The sequence below is a fragment of the Podarcis cretensis genome (genome assembly GCF_951804945.1).
Source record: "Podarcis cretensis genome assembly, chromosome: 8".
NCBI lineage: Eukaryota > Metazoa > Chordata > Lepidosauria > Squamata > Lacertidae > Podarcis > Podarcis cretensis.
The window spans coordinates 74,971,961-74,989,317 of record NC_137177.1 but is presented as its reverse complement, the minus strand read 5'-3'; the positions used below and the strand labels follow the sequence as shown (position 1 = coordinate 74,989,317).

The following is a 17,357-nucleotide window of genomic DNA, read 5'->3' as shown; positions in this document are numbered from 1 at the left end:
GAACTCCCATTGCTTCATAACCATAGTTTTGGATTTTCTCCTTATTATATTCGTCAGTTTTGCTAGTTCCAGGTACTCACAAAGTTTCTCCAACCATTCTCTTTTTGTTGGGATGCTGTCTTCTTTCCAATAGCTAGCAATCAAAATTCTTGCCGCTGTTGTCGTGTATAGAAATACAGTGGTGCCCCGCAAGACGAATGCCTCGCAAGACGGAAAACCCGCTAGACGAAAGGGTTTTCCGTTTTGGAGGTGCTTCACAAAACGAATTTCCTATGGGCTTGCTTCGCAAGACGAAAATGTCTTGCCGGTTCCTTCGTTTTTCCCCCCCCTTTCCCCCCCTTTGTCTAAGCCACTAAGCCGCTAAACAGCTGATCTGCTAAGCCACTTATCAGCTGATCCGCTGATCCACTAAGCCGCTTAACAGCTGATCCGCTAAGCCGCTTAACAGCTGATCGCTAAGCCGCTTATCAGCTGATCCGCTAAGCCGCTAATCAGCTGATCCGCTAAGCCGCTTATCAGCTGATCCGCTAAGCCGCTAATCAGCTGATCCGCTAAGCCTCTATACCTTATCAGCTGATCTGCTAAGCCGCTAATAGCGCTAATCCGCTAAGCCACTAATGGGCTTGCTTCGCAAGACGAAAAAACCGCAAGACGAAGAGACTCGCGGAACGGATTCTTTTTGTCTTGCGAGGCACCACTGTAAGTTAGTTTTATCTTTGGGGATATCTTTATCTAGAATTCCTAATAGATATGGAAAGGCAGTTTCCTATGCCCCTTTTGTCCGTCCTGCTCTAATGTCCACCATCAAGTTCCATCTCGCAACAGGCAGGAAGACTTCGGCAACTCTTTGGCTACAAAATTCAGCCAGCCAATTATGAGTTGTGCGGATAGAAGTGCTTTGCAGATAATATGGAAATGAGTGCTAAATGAGCGCTGCATTTTTCGCTATAAAGTGGCTTTTACATCTTGTGGAAGCTGAAATGTAATGCAGAACTAATGGGGCAATGTGAAAATGGAATAAACTGCCATGGGAATGCAGCCATAGAATGCCTGACTTCAGCAGGGTGGGAGAGAAGACTGTGGGCACATGGGAAGGTTCTTGTGGGCACAGGAGAGCCCACGGGCACCACATTGGCAACCCACGTCGTGGAAAATTATTGAGCTATGTGGACCAGTAGCCTGACTCAGTACTGTGGTAGCTCGGGTTAAGTACTTAATTCGTTCCGGAGGTCCGTTCTTAACCTGAAACTGTTCTTAACCTGAAGCACCACTTTAGCTAATGGGGCCTCCTGCTACCGCCACGCCGCCGGAGCAAGATTTCTGTTCTCATCCTGAAGCAAAGTTCTTAACCTGAAGCACTATTTCTGGGTTAGCGGAGTCTGTAAACTGAAGTGTATGTAACCTGAAGCGTATGTAACCTGAGGTACCACTGTATTTCCCCCCTTTTTTAAAACGGTCAGTTCTGTACGTTGTGCGAAAACACCAGTCAGTGTTTCAGCTGAAACCCCTCAGGGCAAAAAATATCGGTGCAGTGTGTTCTTTTTAAAGAGGACATTTCTCCTCTCGACAATAACCGTGGCATTTTGTTCTTGAGTCGCTAGCGAGAAACTCCCGCTGCAAAGCAGCACAGATGTTGCTGGTTATTTGATGCACAGGCCGCCGCTGCTGCGCCCCCCCCTTCCCTTCGCGTTTTGCTTCAGCCCGAGTGTCAGGTTGCTGGCAGGAGAAATTCTGAAGAAAGCCTAATTGGGCATCAGCCTTCCGGCACGCACAGCGCCTTTACAACTTATTGTTTTTAAAGTCATTTTGCCTGTCGCTTTCTCTTTGAGGCATGCAACGGCAGCCTCATGTCACAGCTGTTTTTTCCCTTCTTAGTGGGATGGTATTGGGGGCAGGGGAGTGGGGGGGGGACAACTTGTTTCAGGTATGCAGAATACGCCGTGGGTGCTGTCACCCACATCTTACCCTCGTTGTTTGATTCCTGTTCTTTCAAGCAGACACCTAACAGCTGGGACTTCACGCCTGTCATCTTGACGAAGGTCATTCTGTTTCGGTCAGGGGCTGGTTAACTGACAAATTTGCCTTCAAGTGCTTTTTAAAATGATTTCTCTCTCCCCCCCCACTCTTCATTCATCTTTCCCCTGATATCACTTCACTTTGAATAGTACGTGATCATCTCCTTGCTTTGACAACACAGCTTAGTGCAGTTTTCACAGTGGGCCACACACACCCCTCAAAAGCTTTCCGGCTAATATTTTACAGCAAGACAGACCTTACAGGGTGAAAAAAAAGAAAGGGTGTGTGGTTTTTTCTTTGGCACTCAAGTAGATGTTTTCAACACGACGCTGTTCTCCCACTACCTTTGGTGGTTTTTTAAAAACCCCAAAATTGATTTTAACCATTGTGTAAATCAAGCTGCTTTGGCCGTGTGTCAGGTTTTTCTTTTTCTGCCTGTGTGCGGCTCATTCAACTTTCCCTACACCGCTGTGAATATTTTATGAACAAACTAGAAGTGTTAGGATGACAGCCTCTTCATTTTCTCCCGCAGATGCCAATAAGGGAGCCAGTAAAAGCATTAATATCCCCCCACCACCACCTCCAGCAAAGAGAGTTCCAAGAATGCTTCTTTCCTTTCCAAACTGACTCTGAATTACCATTTGCTAAGGAAGTGAGAGCTGGAGCATAAAGAAGGCTGATCGCCGAAGAATTGATGCTTTTGAATTATGGTGCTGGAGGAGACTCTTGAGAGTCCCATGGACTGCAAGAAGATCAAACCTATCCATTCTGAAGGAAATCAGCCCTGAGTGCTCACTGGAAGGACAGATCGTGAAGCTGAGGCTCCAATACTTTGGCCACCTTATGAGAAGAAAAGACTCCCTGGAAAAGACCCTGATGTTGGGAAAGATGGAGGGCACAAGGAGAAGGGGACAACAGAGGACGAGATGGTTGGATAGTGTTCTTGAAGCTACCAGCATGAGTTTGACTAAACTGTGGGAGGCAGTGGAAGACAGGAGTGCCTGGCGTGCTCTGGTCCATGGGGTCACAAAGAGTCAGACACGACTAAACGACTAAACAACAACAACAACAACAACAACAACAACCACGAGCAGGAGAGAGCTGAGTGTCCTCTTGGAAATTGCCCCTGGGGCACATATGTAACTGTTTATTTTTGTTATATTTTGTTTAAGCTGTCTGTTGTTGCTTCATTTTCTTAGATATATCTTTCATATATTAAGCGATATAGAAATTAAAAAATCAATCAATCAATCAATCAATCAATCAATCAATCAATCGTCTGGTTGGGTTTTGTGCAAAGAGAATGCTGCATCCTGCTGGGCTCATTTGATGCGATCTTTCTACTCTGGAAATGAACTAACCACAGGGACAATGCTCCCTCTAGAGGGCAGGAGGGCACATGACACCACAAGGACCACAACTTCCACTACCAGAGCCAGGAACTGACTTTAAGGTCACATTCACACCATACTTGTAAAAGCAGTATCATGCCACTTTAAACAGTCATAGCTCCCCACCTCAAATCCTGGGAGACGTAGTTTATTAAGGGTGCTGAGAGTTGTTAGGAAACTGCCTCCCCCCCCCCCCAATTTCCTTCACGGAAGTACAATTCTCCAGAATGGTTCAATCCCCTCTTCCCAGGGAACTCTGGGAAATTTTGCCTGGTTGAAAATTTTCCTTGAACTGTGGTTATCTTTCCTGCTTAACTGGATTGAGAGATTGGGGGGCATTAAAAAAATACTCTTTTAAGACTTTTGCACAGATGGCGCAAATGGAAGAGTCACATTCATTGCTCTACTTCCCTATGCCTTTGACCTTTAGCAGCAGTGGACTAGCGTCCCTGGAAGGTTTGGAATGCAGCCCTTGTTCCAAAAACCCCCCCAAAACCCCAGCACCAGTTTTATGATGTTTCCCCACCCATTAGCAGTACAGATGAAGAATGGGCTATGATCATTTATTCATAATAAATACACAATTAAGTCAACTTTCTGAGGTGCACCCACAACCGTGAGGTCTGAAGACACTGGTTCCTCAGTTGTTGCCATTGGCGTTGGACTGCCCGTGATGCCACAAAATGACATTGGATAAGGCAGTTATTAGTGGATGGAAAGAGGTTCAGGGGAAAGGCCCAGCTGGTTAAGGGTGCTGGGAGCTGTTAGGAGACCCCCCCCCCACAAAGCTACAATTCCTGGAGGAGTTCCCTGGGAAGAGGGACTGATGATTAAACCATTCTGGGAATTGTACCTTTGTGAGAGGAATAGGGGTCTCTTTGCAACTTTACAGCAAACTACAGTTTCCAGGATTCTTTGGGCGAAAGCCACGAAAGCTTAAAGTGTTATCACGGCACTTTAAATGCGTGGTGCGGATGTGGCCCCAGCCCTGCAGCCTGCATAGAAAAACTGCCATGAGAAAGAAGTCTGGCAAGATCTGGTATACATCTCACCTCTGCACTTCAGCCTCAAGTCTGTAGGCCTCATGTTTGCCTGCAGACAGCTGCTATATTGGATCACCCCCTTTTGCTAAAGAACTTCCAGAAGTTTCTTTATTATTACTACATCCATATCTCAAGGAGCAGAGAGTGGCGTACACACTTCTCTTCCTCTCCATTTAATCCCCACAACAACTCTGTGGGATAGAAGTTAGGCTGAGAGGCAATGAGGTCATACCCAGTGAGGTTAATGGCTGAGTGGGGATTTTTTTTAAAATAATTTTTTATTAAGCTTACATTTTGATAATCAACACATTTATCATATAAAAGAAATGCAATAAAACAAAACTCCTCCCACCCCATGACCTCCCCCAACTTCCCCTTCTGGTTCATTAAATATTTGCTGCTTCTGCTTAATTTTTGTCTTATTTTCCATATTTTAACTAAGGGCTCTTATATTCTTATCATTTTTATCCCAAATTTTCTTCAAATGACCTCTTACATTTAGTTAATTTCCATATTATTGTTTCTTGACTTTTGTTCATGTTTTCTTAATTGTAAGTGTTTACTCAAACCCTGCTAGCGAATCCATTTCATTACAATATTTCTGTAAATACAACATAAACGATTCCCAGTCTTTTTTAAAGTCTCTGTTGTCTTTATCTCTAAGTCTTCCTGTAAGTTTTGCCATTTCTGCGTATTCCATAAGTTTAACTTGCCATTCTTCTTTTGTTAGCCCAAAAATGGAAAGACGACAAGATACTAAGAGTCCTAGCGGCTGTAGCGTACATGAAAAGCTTCTTCTGTTGTTTTGGCAATTCCTGTTCTATAATACCTAATAAGAAAGCTTCTGATTTATGGCTGAATGGGGATTTGAACCCTGGTCTCCCAGGTCCTAATCCAGGACTCTAACCACTACACCACAGGGACTAAGTTTAGATGAGCCTTGCTGTACACTATCCTCGATATAATACAGGGAACTTCCATTCACCACTGAGGTGGGAGGAGTAATCTGTTTTAAATGGATATATACATGGGATTTAACTGATCTGACTGGATCAAGCTTCGCATGGAACCGCTTCTTGTACTGACCACTGGTATAGGGCCAAGCTATTCAAGCAGATCTTTAAAGAAAGCCTAAGCACATGCAAGAGAGTCTTCTATCTAAATATAATATACAAGCACCACATAGTGCAACAGGTTGCAGTCAACCAAAGTCCTATTAAGAGCAGACCCACAGAAATTAATGCAGTCACTTGCATTAACTTCAACAAGTCTACTCTTGAGTAGGACTAGCACGGGCTACAACCCTTATTATATGGTTGCATTAATACAGAAAGTATTTTTATGCAGTTAAAAATAATTCTTGGTTGTGCTGGTTACTTTAGGAAGCCTACAGTTTAAATATGTATAATATAAGCGTAAGAATATATTATGCACATTGTTTGTATTTTTAACATAACCGGCCAAAAAACCCCCCACCAACTTGCTGATTGTCAAGATCAAGGAGCAAGATGGGAATGAAGACAGATCTGCATGCATAAGCTTGACAGAGACGTCAGAAAATCGAATCCCCATTTGCCATAGGAATGGTAATTTGTCCCCACGATGCCCACCTCTGACCTGAAGAGGGAGAACTCCTAGCACTTCGTTTCCAAAACTAGGGGCAAGTGCCCAAACCAGCCAGCTTGAAAAATTAATACGCCGAACTCAGGACTTTGTGTGCTTTTATTAAAGCCAGTGAAAGGGAAAAGTAAGGGAGTGGGGAGAGATGTACACAAAGACAAGTTTGCATCTGACACAACAGTGGGAGTAAAAAAACAATAATAAAGCAGCCCACACTTGCCTCTTTTCCATGGCACAACAGGAGATACAAGCTCCCCACAACTACACTGGCAAGTAAGAACAGATTTCCCTGCATTGAACGGTGTGATCACACACACACACACACACACACACACACACACATATCAGAGTGACTTCAACCATCTATTAGAAAGTAGAGGCATGTGCTTTGGGGTCGAGACAGGGCATCAGGCAACCTAGCAGAAAGGAGGACTTTTGTCAGAACTGTGCCTGGGGTGAAAGGGCAGCACCACCAGCCTAAATGCACAAGGAAGGGGAGCGTACTGACTTTACAAAAAAGGGAGATTGCATCCGAGCAAGGGGAGGCTGTTTCCTTGCATGGCATCATTGCATAGTAATATGTCCACCCGGGGGGGGGGGGGAGAGAAGTAGTTTTGGAATCTCCACTGGTCTCTTCCCAGTCGTGTTTTCACTTGCGGGGAATCTGAGAGATTGTAAAAGGATGGGGAGCAGAAGAGAAGCTAATATACAAAAACCCCTCAGGATTCTGATCTCAAGAAATGGCACCTGCATTTAAATAAAATATATAAATATAAGCAAGTGAAGGTTGAGGACTCCCCATACAGAAATAAAGCATTTGCCTTTGGAGGAAGGTTCTAGACTGCAGAGTCTTCTGTGGGGACCAAGTCAGAGATACCTCCTTGGGTGGTTCTACATTTGATTTGTAGCAATCTAAAAACTCGGGGAGGTGTGGGGATGTCTCTCCCCCTTTTCATCCTGAAGAGGCTCAAAAGCATTGTTTAAAAATGAATAAACAGAAGAAAATGAGGATGCTCACAGCTTAGGAAGGACCATTTCAAAGCTACATCTTAGTTCATTAAATAAATGAGAGGGTTGCATCCAGTGATGTCCTACTCAAGAGTGGGCCCACTGATATGAAGGAGCAAGGCTCAGGTTAATTTCAATGGGTCTACTCTGAGTAGGATACAACCCAAAGAGATTAAAGTGCCCCCACCGTGAGACATTTCTGCACTTATCCTGACTGCATCCTGTATCCTCCTTGGACAGGCAGATAGGACCCTTTAGTCTGTGTGGGTCAAAAAATGCACCTGCGTTGTGAACTCTACGCCAGAGGTGGGGAGCAGGTTTTCTGGCTCTTAGGGAGATGAGAAACATGGAGGCAGAGTTGACACTGTGTCTCCACCACTGAACGGTACTGTAAAAGGTACCAGACATCATCTAAAACAGGGGAAGCCATTGCAGTGCCCTCCAGATGTTGTTTAACTACAACCCCCATCAGTCCCAGCAGGACGGCCAAGAGCCAGAGATGATGGGGGTTGTAGTGCCGTCAAAGCTGGAGAGCACCAACTTCACTACTGCTGATATAAAGGATACAGAAAGCCGGGGTGGGGAACCTGTGGCCTTTCAGATATAGCTGGATTCCCAGCCCTAGGACACACAACCAAGCATCAGAGATGATGGGAACTGTAGTCTAGCGGTCTGGAGGGCGGCAGGTTCCCCAGGATGGATGCAGAGCTTGAGGAGTAGGAAAACAGAGTGCAAAAATACAAAACAAATGGATCAACTATTGCAGTATTTGCAAATTCCCACCTCTCCTGTTCCAAACATTTGGAGATGAGAGGCCACTGAGTGTGCTTCTTGCTCACAATGGTCTGGCCACACTTGCCTCCGTGCGCTGTGAAGCACACACAACAAAAAACCAGCAGAGCCGCCTAGAGGTGGGTGTGCTCAGTGGATAAACCTGAAAGGAAATTCTACTGCCCACCATCATGAAATAAAGAGAAAGGGGGAGAAGAAAATAAAATCTTTCAGCAGCTCGGCGATGACAACACTGCAATAAGCTTAAGGCCTCGTTCAAAACCCACTTGTTTAAAAAGAGAGAAAGCGACTTGCATGGTGCGCTGGAAGAGCAGTTCCTGGCTAGCAGCCCAGCTCGCATCTCAGAACCTGAAGGCATGCTGCAAAATTTTGCATTAAGAGATGCCAAACGCTTCCCACCGGCATTAAAAAAACATGGCACTTTTGTGTTTCACACTGAGCAGTGGGCACCGCAAGCCAGTTCACCTCCTCAAAAAGAAATGGGCCAGCAGTGCAGGAGCCAGGCTGCCAACCAGACCTCTGAATCCTGACAGTCAGAGAGACGATGGTGGAGCTGGAGCGGCCGTGCAGTGAGCACGCAGCGTCCCAAAAGGGGAGCGGAGAGTCTTTCGCTACGATCCAGGAAAGAAAACAGAATTGGCAGCCTGCCTGAGAGCAGTTAACTGAACTGGCTCCTTTCTCCGGAACTCCTCTGATCGCGAGTCTTCGTTCCATGCTTCATTGGCACAAGCCTGTTGGATGCAAAGCTGCTGGCATCTTTTCCCTCTTCCCAGCCAGCCACTTTCTCAGCTGTTTTCCTGGCACTTTTGCTAGCAACCGGGTGCATGGGCACCGTGCCGCCCACGCCAGTATTTACAATTCCTCAGGGCTCCAAAGACTGGCTGCTACACATTGCTGACTCTGGTCTCTGCAGAAATAGTTGTGCTGGTACCGGATGTCATCAGTGACCTCTCTCTCCTGACGTAGCGGGGTTTGCGGACTGCAGAAAAGGGAAGTGAAAAAGAAGAAGAAGAGTTTGGATTTCATATCCCGTTTTATCACTACCCGAAGGAGTCTCAAAGCGGCTAACATTCTCCTTTCCCTTCCTCCCGCACAACAAACACTCTGTGAGGTGAGTGGGGCTGAGAATCTTCAAAGAAGTGTGACTAGCCCAAGGTCACCCAGCAGCTGCATGTAGAGGAGTGGAGATGTGAACCCGGTTCCCCAGATTACAAGACTACCACTCTTAACCACTACACCACACTGGCTCCAAACAGACACTATTACCTTAACTGCTTAAGATAGGAAATTGGGGGAGGGATTAGCTTTAGATGTTGCTTTTGCTTCCTTGCACCCTAATTTTTTGTTGATTTTTGAGAGGGGGAGAACTAGGTCACTTCGCTTGTGGCTGGAAGTTATTTAAGATCCCTGGGTCAGCACTGGGTTTTCCTAGAGCAGAGGTGGGAGAACCCGTGGCCCACCAGAAGGTGAAAGACTACAACTCCCATCATCCATATCTGGCTGTGCTTGCTAGGAACATAGGAAGTGTACGGTGTCGAGTCAAATTTGTCCATCTGGCTCAGTAGGGTCTACACTGACTGTCACTCTCGATAAAAACAATTAACACATCTAAAAACCAAATTCCAATACAGAGGCAGACTGGGAAAGATCTCTCCAAAAAGCATTTCTTGGATGAAGTAGCCCTTCAAGCAGGCACTGAAAAGACAATTGGTTTCCATTGCCAAATATCTGACTCATTTACACCTTTTTTTGATTTTGTGATTACTGCATCACAAGAAATCGCTGACCCAAAATGTAAAAGGTAGGGGGCAGAGAAAGGATTTCTGGATTAAGAGCCCCCCCCCAAAAAAAATAGAAAGCCAGGGTGGTATAACAGTTAAGAGTGTCAGACTAGGGGTCAAATCCCCAGTTCAAAACTGCCACAAAATAGTCACTCTCTCAGCCTAACCTGTAAGGATAAACTGGAAGAGAGGGAGAACCATGTACGCCACACTGTGAGCAGCTTAGGAGAAAAGGTGGGATATAAATGGAAAAATAAAATACATGCACTTTTTTGTTTTAGAAAAATCATTATGTGCAAGGGCTTCTTGTACGAACAAGCTTTAAAGAAGAAATATATTCCAATTAGACTACATGCACTTCTAGGGAATAGGAATGGTTTCGAGCATCAAATGCTTTTTATAATTATTTTGCAGAAGAAAAGAAATCATGGGTGGGCGGGGTGGGAAGAACTCAAACCACCCCCTATATTTTTTGTGTTCCATCTGTCATCTATTCTGAGCTGTATGACACGTTTCAATCCACCGAGAGTAAGAATGAGCCACTTGGGAACCCGGGAGACAGTCTGAGCTGCGAGAAGCCCAGACCAGCTCAGTAATTCTCTCTCCAGCGCCCATAAAACCCCTCGCTGCCTGAAATCCATCTACTTTTAAAGCACCCCCCCTTAAGTACCAAATATGCTATTAAAGTGGGGGGGAAAGAACCTTTTCACGAGGCAATATAAGCTTTGCATTTATGACTGGAGAGGGGCCTGATTAGCAGTGTTAATGCCGCAAGGTGCCATCAAGAAAGGTTTTGGTTTTCAGGCGATTATTGTAAGGAACTCTCCACAAATCAAGATGCAAACAAAAATGGCACTCTAAAAGGGGGAGGCCGTATATCTCTTTAAAAATAAAGTTTCCAGGCAAGGGCTCTCAGTTTTCCTTTTTTGCCACCACTTGACAAAAGGGACTTTTAGCAGAAACCAAAGGGATGGGGTGGGGTGGGGGGTGGAATCGTTACCTGAGGACGGTGGAGATAACATTGATGCCTGAAAAGATAAGAATGAAGATTAGGGTATCTCAGAAGTTTCGGGGTAGTGAACTTTCTTCTAAGTTTCATATGACTTCCTCCAAACTTTCCAGTGTATCTGAGAGCCAATTCTACACATATATATGTGCACACCTCTAAGGTGGTACAGTCCTCCCCAGAGCTGCATTAACTTTCCCCAATTCCAGTGAAACTGCATTCTTGGAACTGCCCCACACCAAGCACAAATTTGAAAGGTTTTGGAACCCAAAACAGAGTTCTGCTACAATTCAGTCATCAGACTGAAGCAGTAACCCACCACCGCAAAACAGATGAACTGGGAATGGTTTCAACAGAAGCGATCAACTGTTGTAGGTTTCAGTGCTCTTAAACAGAGCTTTTATGGAGCCTGAAGCCTGTGTCCAGAAACCCAGACTTATTGCTACTCCTGTTAAGCAAGATTAAAGGCTGGAGTTTTACTTACTGATTCAGCAGACTGTACAACAGACCCTAAAGAGGAAGGGTTAGAAAAGAGAGTAGTAGTAGTATTAGTGATCTAAGTGGTCCAATGTCAGTTGCAGGAATTGTACACACAAAGCTGCCCTATGCTGGATGCTTGTTTCAAAATGACCTGGAAGTAGTTCTGGTCAGCTCAAATCCCCAAAGACTGGAACAAGGAAGTGCTGCTTCTGTGTATTTAACTCATGGAACTCACTGCTACAAAACTTGCTCTCTCTTGTTCCAGATGGCAGAGCTAGAAGTGATGGGTGGGAGTTTGCAAGGAAGTAGACTTCGGCTAAATGTCTCAACACTAAGCACTGCTTGGCAGTGGAACAGTCTAACTTGAAAGCTGAGCCTCCTATGGTGTACTGAAATGTTCTGAAATGCAACTTCCATCGGTCTCGGGCAGGATGGGCAATGGCCAGGGATGATGGAAGCTGCACTTCAACTACATCTGGAGGATACTAGGTTGGGGAAAGACTTATCCTAGGGCATGGACTGAGGACACATGGTGCTGCATCTTGCCGAGAGTTAACCAGGCCTGGATCTGGTCAATGTCTAGGTGGAAGACCTCCTGGGTGACCCACATAAGCCATCCTGAGTTCCATGATGGAAGAAAGATGGGATGTGCCAACAGGTTGATCTGGATCCAACCCCACCTCAAAAAATTTTTGGCTAAAGATGGAAGCGACAGAAGTGGCATACCTTTGCTCCTTCTGTAGAAAAGATTTGGAAGTTTGTTCGCACGTTTGAGGTAGAAGAAAGAAGCAACGCACAGTATGAGGAAGAGGCTGATGACGAATGTCCCAAATATAAGAGAAGCGGCTACTTCTGGGCCCCCTGTGAGGGAGAGACAGGAGAGAGGCTGAACAGGCCTCCTAGCATCATCACAGGCAAAACTGGGTCCCCGCAACTGTCACTATTTATTCAGAAAAAATGTATATGCCACTCCATCAAACAAAAGCAAACACACACATAAATAAGCCATTTCCCATAAAATGGTGCAATGTATTAATTAAAAACAAGCAATTAAAGCAGACTTTAAAAAGTCATAATAAAATTATAAAACCAGGTAAAATCAACAAATAAACACAATGAAATTATGTGTCAGACACAATCTTCAGGGTTGTTGGTTTTTTTTTTGAGGGGGTGGCAGCAACTGGTTTCCAACAGCAGGACACATACTTTTGTTAGAAGAGGAGCAATTTCATCTTTAATGGTTAAAAAAAAAAAAGAACTGTCAGAGATGATGGATGCAGTCTGGACTCTGGAGGTTTGTTCATTTCCAAATTTGTCTATTTAAGGGTGCTATATCCCATTTCCTTTTCCAGAAGCAAACTGGGAGAAAATCTCCCTGAGGTGGGATGGGAGGGGGCTATGAATGCCTTAAAGCAACAGAAGTATTAACAGAAGGGAGAATTCACAAACAGAGCAATTGAGGCCGCTGATCTGGCTCAGTTGGTGAGAAGGTGTGGGGCAAAATGGAAGTAGCCTTGCGGATGGTTCAAGGCCATAGCCACCTGAACAAACACTGGGGTGTCAGCAGCCCTTTCTGATACAGCCCCCTTCAGTATACGCAGCCCACTTCCCAGAATTACTCACCTACACCCAGAGTAACTGGGGTTACGGTAGTTAGATTCAACTGGGAATTCATTCCTCTGCCACCGTCTACAAGGGAACCAGTGGGGGAGAGGAGCAAAAAGTGTTACCTAATTCACATTAGGTTCAAGTCAGAAGTGGTCTACCTATTACACACCCACCCACCCTGCCCTTTAGTATGCTTTAGGTTTTGTGCTTACGTATAATGCAACAGGCCGAGACTCCCCTCCTTGAAAGATACAAAGGAAGCTGCCTTAAACCATTGGTCCATCCAACTCAGTATTGTCTACACTGACTGACAGCCACTCTCCAAGATATCCAACCATATCTGGATAATTCAGGGATTGAACCTGGGACCTCCGACATGCAAAGAAGAGCCTTGGAGCCAGATCAGCCTAACGGCCCATCAAGATCCAGTATCCAATTCTCACAGCGGCAAACCACTGGGAAGCCTGTAGGCAGGGCTTGAGTGAAACAGCTCTCTCCACTCTTGCAATTCCCAGCAAAGGGTCTTCAGAGGAATATAGCCTCTGGCTGTGGAGGTAGAACACAGCCATCGCAGTGATAAGCCTTATCCTCTATTGATCTGTCCAATCCTCTTTTAAAGCCATCCAAGCTGGCAGCCATCACTGCCTCCAGTGGGAGGGAGTTCCACAGTTTAACCATGTGCTGTATGAAGAAGTGTTTTCTTTTGCCTGTCCTGAATCTCCCAAGCTTCACTGGATGCCTCCAGGTTCCCGTGTTACGGGAGAGGGAGGGAAAGTCTTCCTATCCACTTTCTGCATGCGACACATGACTTCATACACCTCTGCTGTGTCACCTGTTCTGCACCTTTTCTCCAAACTTAGAAGTCTAAACTAAGGGAAGCACAGAAAGAAGCCCCTATGAAGGCATTTCCTATAGAGGCACAAATCGGGGAAGAACACGCCACACAGATGGCTTACTGTTTCGGCAGTCAGTCAGGTTGTACGCCGGCGTGGCAGCGACAGTTTCGTTATCACATTTGATGCAGCTGCTGCTGCCATCTTCATTCCACCGCCTGTAGCAGCCTGCGTGCGAGGGGGTGGGGAACAAAAGGATGAAGGCAGAATGAGAAGAGTAAAAAAAAAGAAGCCTCAAAAGTACCTTTCATGCACAAACAAGCATCGGATGAAACCCGCTTCATTCGTCTGACTGCCCCAAAGGCCCATTTCCTCACAGCTCCTTGCATAGCGCCTGGGACACTTGTATGAGGTCTGAGCGACAGAATTCAAATAGTTTTGTGAGGAGCTGGAGGCAGAGCCAAGCACGGACAGAATCCGTCCCTCACCAGTTGTAAAAAAGAGGGCAGGCAGGTGGGGTTTGGCTGAGGTTGGTGGGGCAATGCCAATTGCCCTAATGTCTCCGCCTTCACTGCCGATGAGGCAGGCAGCAAAAGCAGGGTGGAGAAGGCAAGCCCCTTTCATTCTGAGAAACACGTGAGTCCACCACACTCCTTGGGAACATAACAACTGCATCTTTGGAACGTGGCTGAAGACTTGCCCCATGAACTGCCAGAACTTGATGGATTTGTGTGCTATTATTGCCTTGTAAGCCCCAGGTCAGAATGGATGCTGGGTAAAAAGGAGAGAGTTCCAAGTTCGAGAGCAGGGGTGCCCAAACCTTTTTCAAAGAGGGCCACATTTGATGAAGTGAACATGCATGAGGGCCGATGCGTGGGGATTGAAGTTTTACCCTGAAGTAAAATCAACCAGAGGGACGCAGGTGGCGCTGTGGGTTAAAGCCTCAGCGCCTAGGACTTGCCGATCATTAGGTCGGCGGTTCGAATCCCTGCGGCGGGGTGCGCTCCCGCTGCTCGGTCCCAGCGCCTGCCAACCTAGCAGTTCGAAAGCACCTCCGGGTGCAAGTAGATAAATAGGGACCGCTTACCAGCGGGAAGGTAAACGGCGTTTCCGTGTGCGGCTCTGGCTCGCCAGAGCAGCGATGTCACGCTGGCCACGTGACCCGGAAGTGTCTCCGGACAGCGCTGGCCCCTGGCCTCTTAAGTGAGATGGGCGCACAACCCCAGAGTCTGTCAAGACTGGCCCGTACGGGCAGGGGTACCTTTACCTTTACTAAAATCAACCAGAGGGCTGGATTAGACCCCCAAAATGGACTTGTTCTGGAACAACTCCACCCATCCCAAGCATTCATCCCTTGTTAGCAAGGAAGAAACAGGGGAGGTTTACTGCCTTTATCTGCTGCTTGTTATCTTCACAGAAGCATTTAGCTGCCCTGATGTAGGCAAAGCTCTGGTTTGGGTGGGTCTTTGATTAAATCATGCAGGGGAGTTCTTATGCCCATAACCATCGCTGTCAACTTTTCCCTTTTCTTGCGAGGAATCCTATTCGGAATAAGGGAATTTCCCTTAAAAAAAGGGAAACCTTGACAGCTATGCCCATAACTTGTAAGCTCCTCTCTGTCCTTACTTTAATGTCAAAACAAAAAATTTTTTTCCTTCCAGTAGCACCTTAAAGACCAACTAAGTTAGTTCTTGGTATGAGCTTTCGTGTGCATGCACACTTCTTCAGATACACTGAAACAGAAGTTTCCAGACCCTTCTATATAGTGAGAAGGTGGGGAGGGGTATTACTCAGAAGGGTGGTTGGAATGGGTGATTGGCAGATAGCTGTGATGATGCCTGTTCGTCAACAGGCTCATCACAGCTATCTGCCAATCACCCATTCCCACCACCCTTCTGAGTAATACCCCTCCCCACCTTCTCACTATATAGAAGGGTCTGGAAACTTCTGTTTCAGTGTATCTGAAGAAGTGTGCATGCACACGAAAGCTCATACCAAGAACTAACTTAGTTGGTCTTTAAGGTGCTACTGGAAGGAAAAAAATTTTTTGTTTTGACTATGGCAGACCAACACGGCTACCTATCTGTAACTTACTTTAATGTGACACTCTGCAATGCAACACGGAAGAGGGCAAAGCTATTTTTCCCCCATTCAACCTTTCTGGACAAATGGCTGGAGTGCATCAGCCGTGGAGAGCTGCTGCTTTGATCTCAGGAGCCCAAACCGGCTGCCTAGTAGCCTCACCAGGCCAGCCCTCCGCAGCCAACGATGGGGATCAATTATTCCATAAAGCACATGATGAGCGAGGCACTGATTGGGAAACAAACACGGCTGTTCCGCTTCCCTCAGCTGGAAGCGGCACATTAGATACCCTTGGTGATAAATTACATCTGACATTTAATCTAAACATAAAAACAGACCTACTGGGAGGGCAAAGCTATCTGACAGTAATATAAAAAAAGGAAGGAGAAAATGACAACAAAGCTCTTTTAGTGGCACTGAAGATTGTGATCGATTAACCTTTTGAAATATATTAAAAACCGAAATCTGGAATTTATTGGCAACTGTTCAGCAGCTCCCCGCCTCGATACATCACTCTCAACAACAAAACCTCAAAAGGTTATGTTGCAACATTAATGTAACCCAAGACAGGGGGGAGCTAGCAATTTATTAACTTTTTAGTTTTAAAAGGGGCCACTGATTTGCCAACCAGAATTTTCTGACACGTTCTTTGGTCGTTTGCCTGGAAGTCCCTATGCCACTTACCTCCCCTACCGTGCCCAAGATGCAAGGCTACACTCAGCAAAAATTATCAGCTCATTCTTTGGAAAATTGTATTTCTGGGCTGTGGCAAGTGGCTGTACGCAGGGTTGGTTGTGCAGAAGCATGTGGACATAATTGCTGTGATATAGAATTAATATAATTAAGCCAGACAAGCACCTAAAGGATCAGTTTGTACTCTGCTTTCCCCTACCCTAGAAAAAGAGTCTGCAAGGCTAGATAGAAGACGCTTGCAACTAAATATGTGGGTCTTTCTGCAGCTTTGTCTGGGAGCAGTTTCCTGATGCCCTAACAGACATCACCACAGGGCGAAAGTTATTCAATTAAGGCTGGTGAGTCTCTGGTTTAAGACCTAGGTTGACGTTGGACCAATCCCCATCATTCAGCTTAGTCTACCTCACAGGGCTGTTGTGGGGATAAAAGTGTAGGAAGAACCACCACAAATGCTCCTTTTGATTGCTTCTTTTATTTCTTATATATTGTATTCCTGAGGAATACAATATAGAAAAATAAATAAAAGCAATTTAAAGTGCAATTAAAATCCATACAGAGTGCAATACGATGGCTAAAGTGGGAAGAGAAATCATTAAGTGGTTCAGCAAGACCATAAGACATTTTCAAGGGGCCTGTAGGGAAAGGAGTTTGGGAACCACTGGATTAGTGCATAACAACCACCAATGACTTACCTGGACTGCACTGGTTCTCGGCTAGACAGGTGGTATTGGTCTCCATTGCATCCATACAACATTCTAACTCTGATTCCTAGAGAGGGAGAGGAAAATAAAGATTCTCAGTTCATGTAAAAAATTCCATTCACTTTTACACCAAGAGAGCAAACTCAGCTGAACTTCAGTTTCATGACATTGCCTAATAAGCAGAGGGGAGCCTCACAACCCCCCCACAAGCATGAACAACATGGATTTTTTTTGGGGGGGGTGTTGAGTAACAACTGTGTGTGGAGGAAAATCTTACAGGCTAGTATTCCTTGCAAAGTGTAC

The 17,357-nt window shown here is 45.6% G+C and overlaps 1 protein-coding gene across 6 annotated transcripts in view; it reads right to left on the bottom strand.

Moving 5' to 3' along the window:
- Positions 1-6,154: 6,154 nt before the first annotated feature.
- Positions 6,155-17,357, bottom strand: part of LOC307222151 (uncharacterized protein C1orf159) — a 31,782-nt gene continuing 20,579 nt past the window's right edge. For 4 of the 6 annotated variants that reach the window (XM_079987288.1, XM_079987283.1, XM_079987286.1 and 1 more), the window contains 7 exons: positions 17,046-17,121; positions 13,702-13,806; positions 12,761-12,838; positions 11,864-11,998; positions 11,141-11,167; positions 10,652-10,696; positions 6,155-8,849 (listed from right to left, as the gene is read on the bottom strand). In XM_079987288.1, coding sequence (XP_079843414.1) covers positions 8,755-8,849; positions 10,652-10,696; positions 11,141-11,167; positions 11,864-11,998; positions 12,761-12,838; positions 13,702-13,806; positions 17,046-17,121 — 561 coding nt within the window. In that variant the 3' untranslated portion in view covers positions 6,155-8,754. The remainder of the gene's footprint in view (positions 8,850-10,651; positions 10,697-11,140; positions 11,168-11,863; positions 11,999-12,760; positions 12,839-13,701; positions 13,807-17,045; positions 17,122-17,357) is intronic. The other 2 variants (XM_079987285.1, XM_079987284.1) reach the window with 2 other exon arrangements.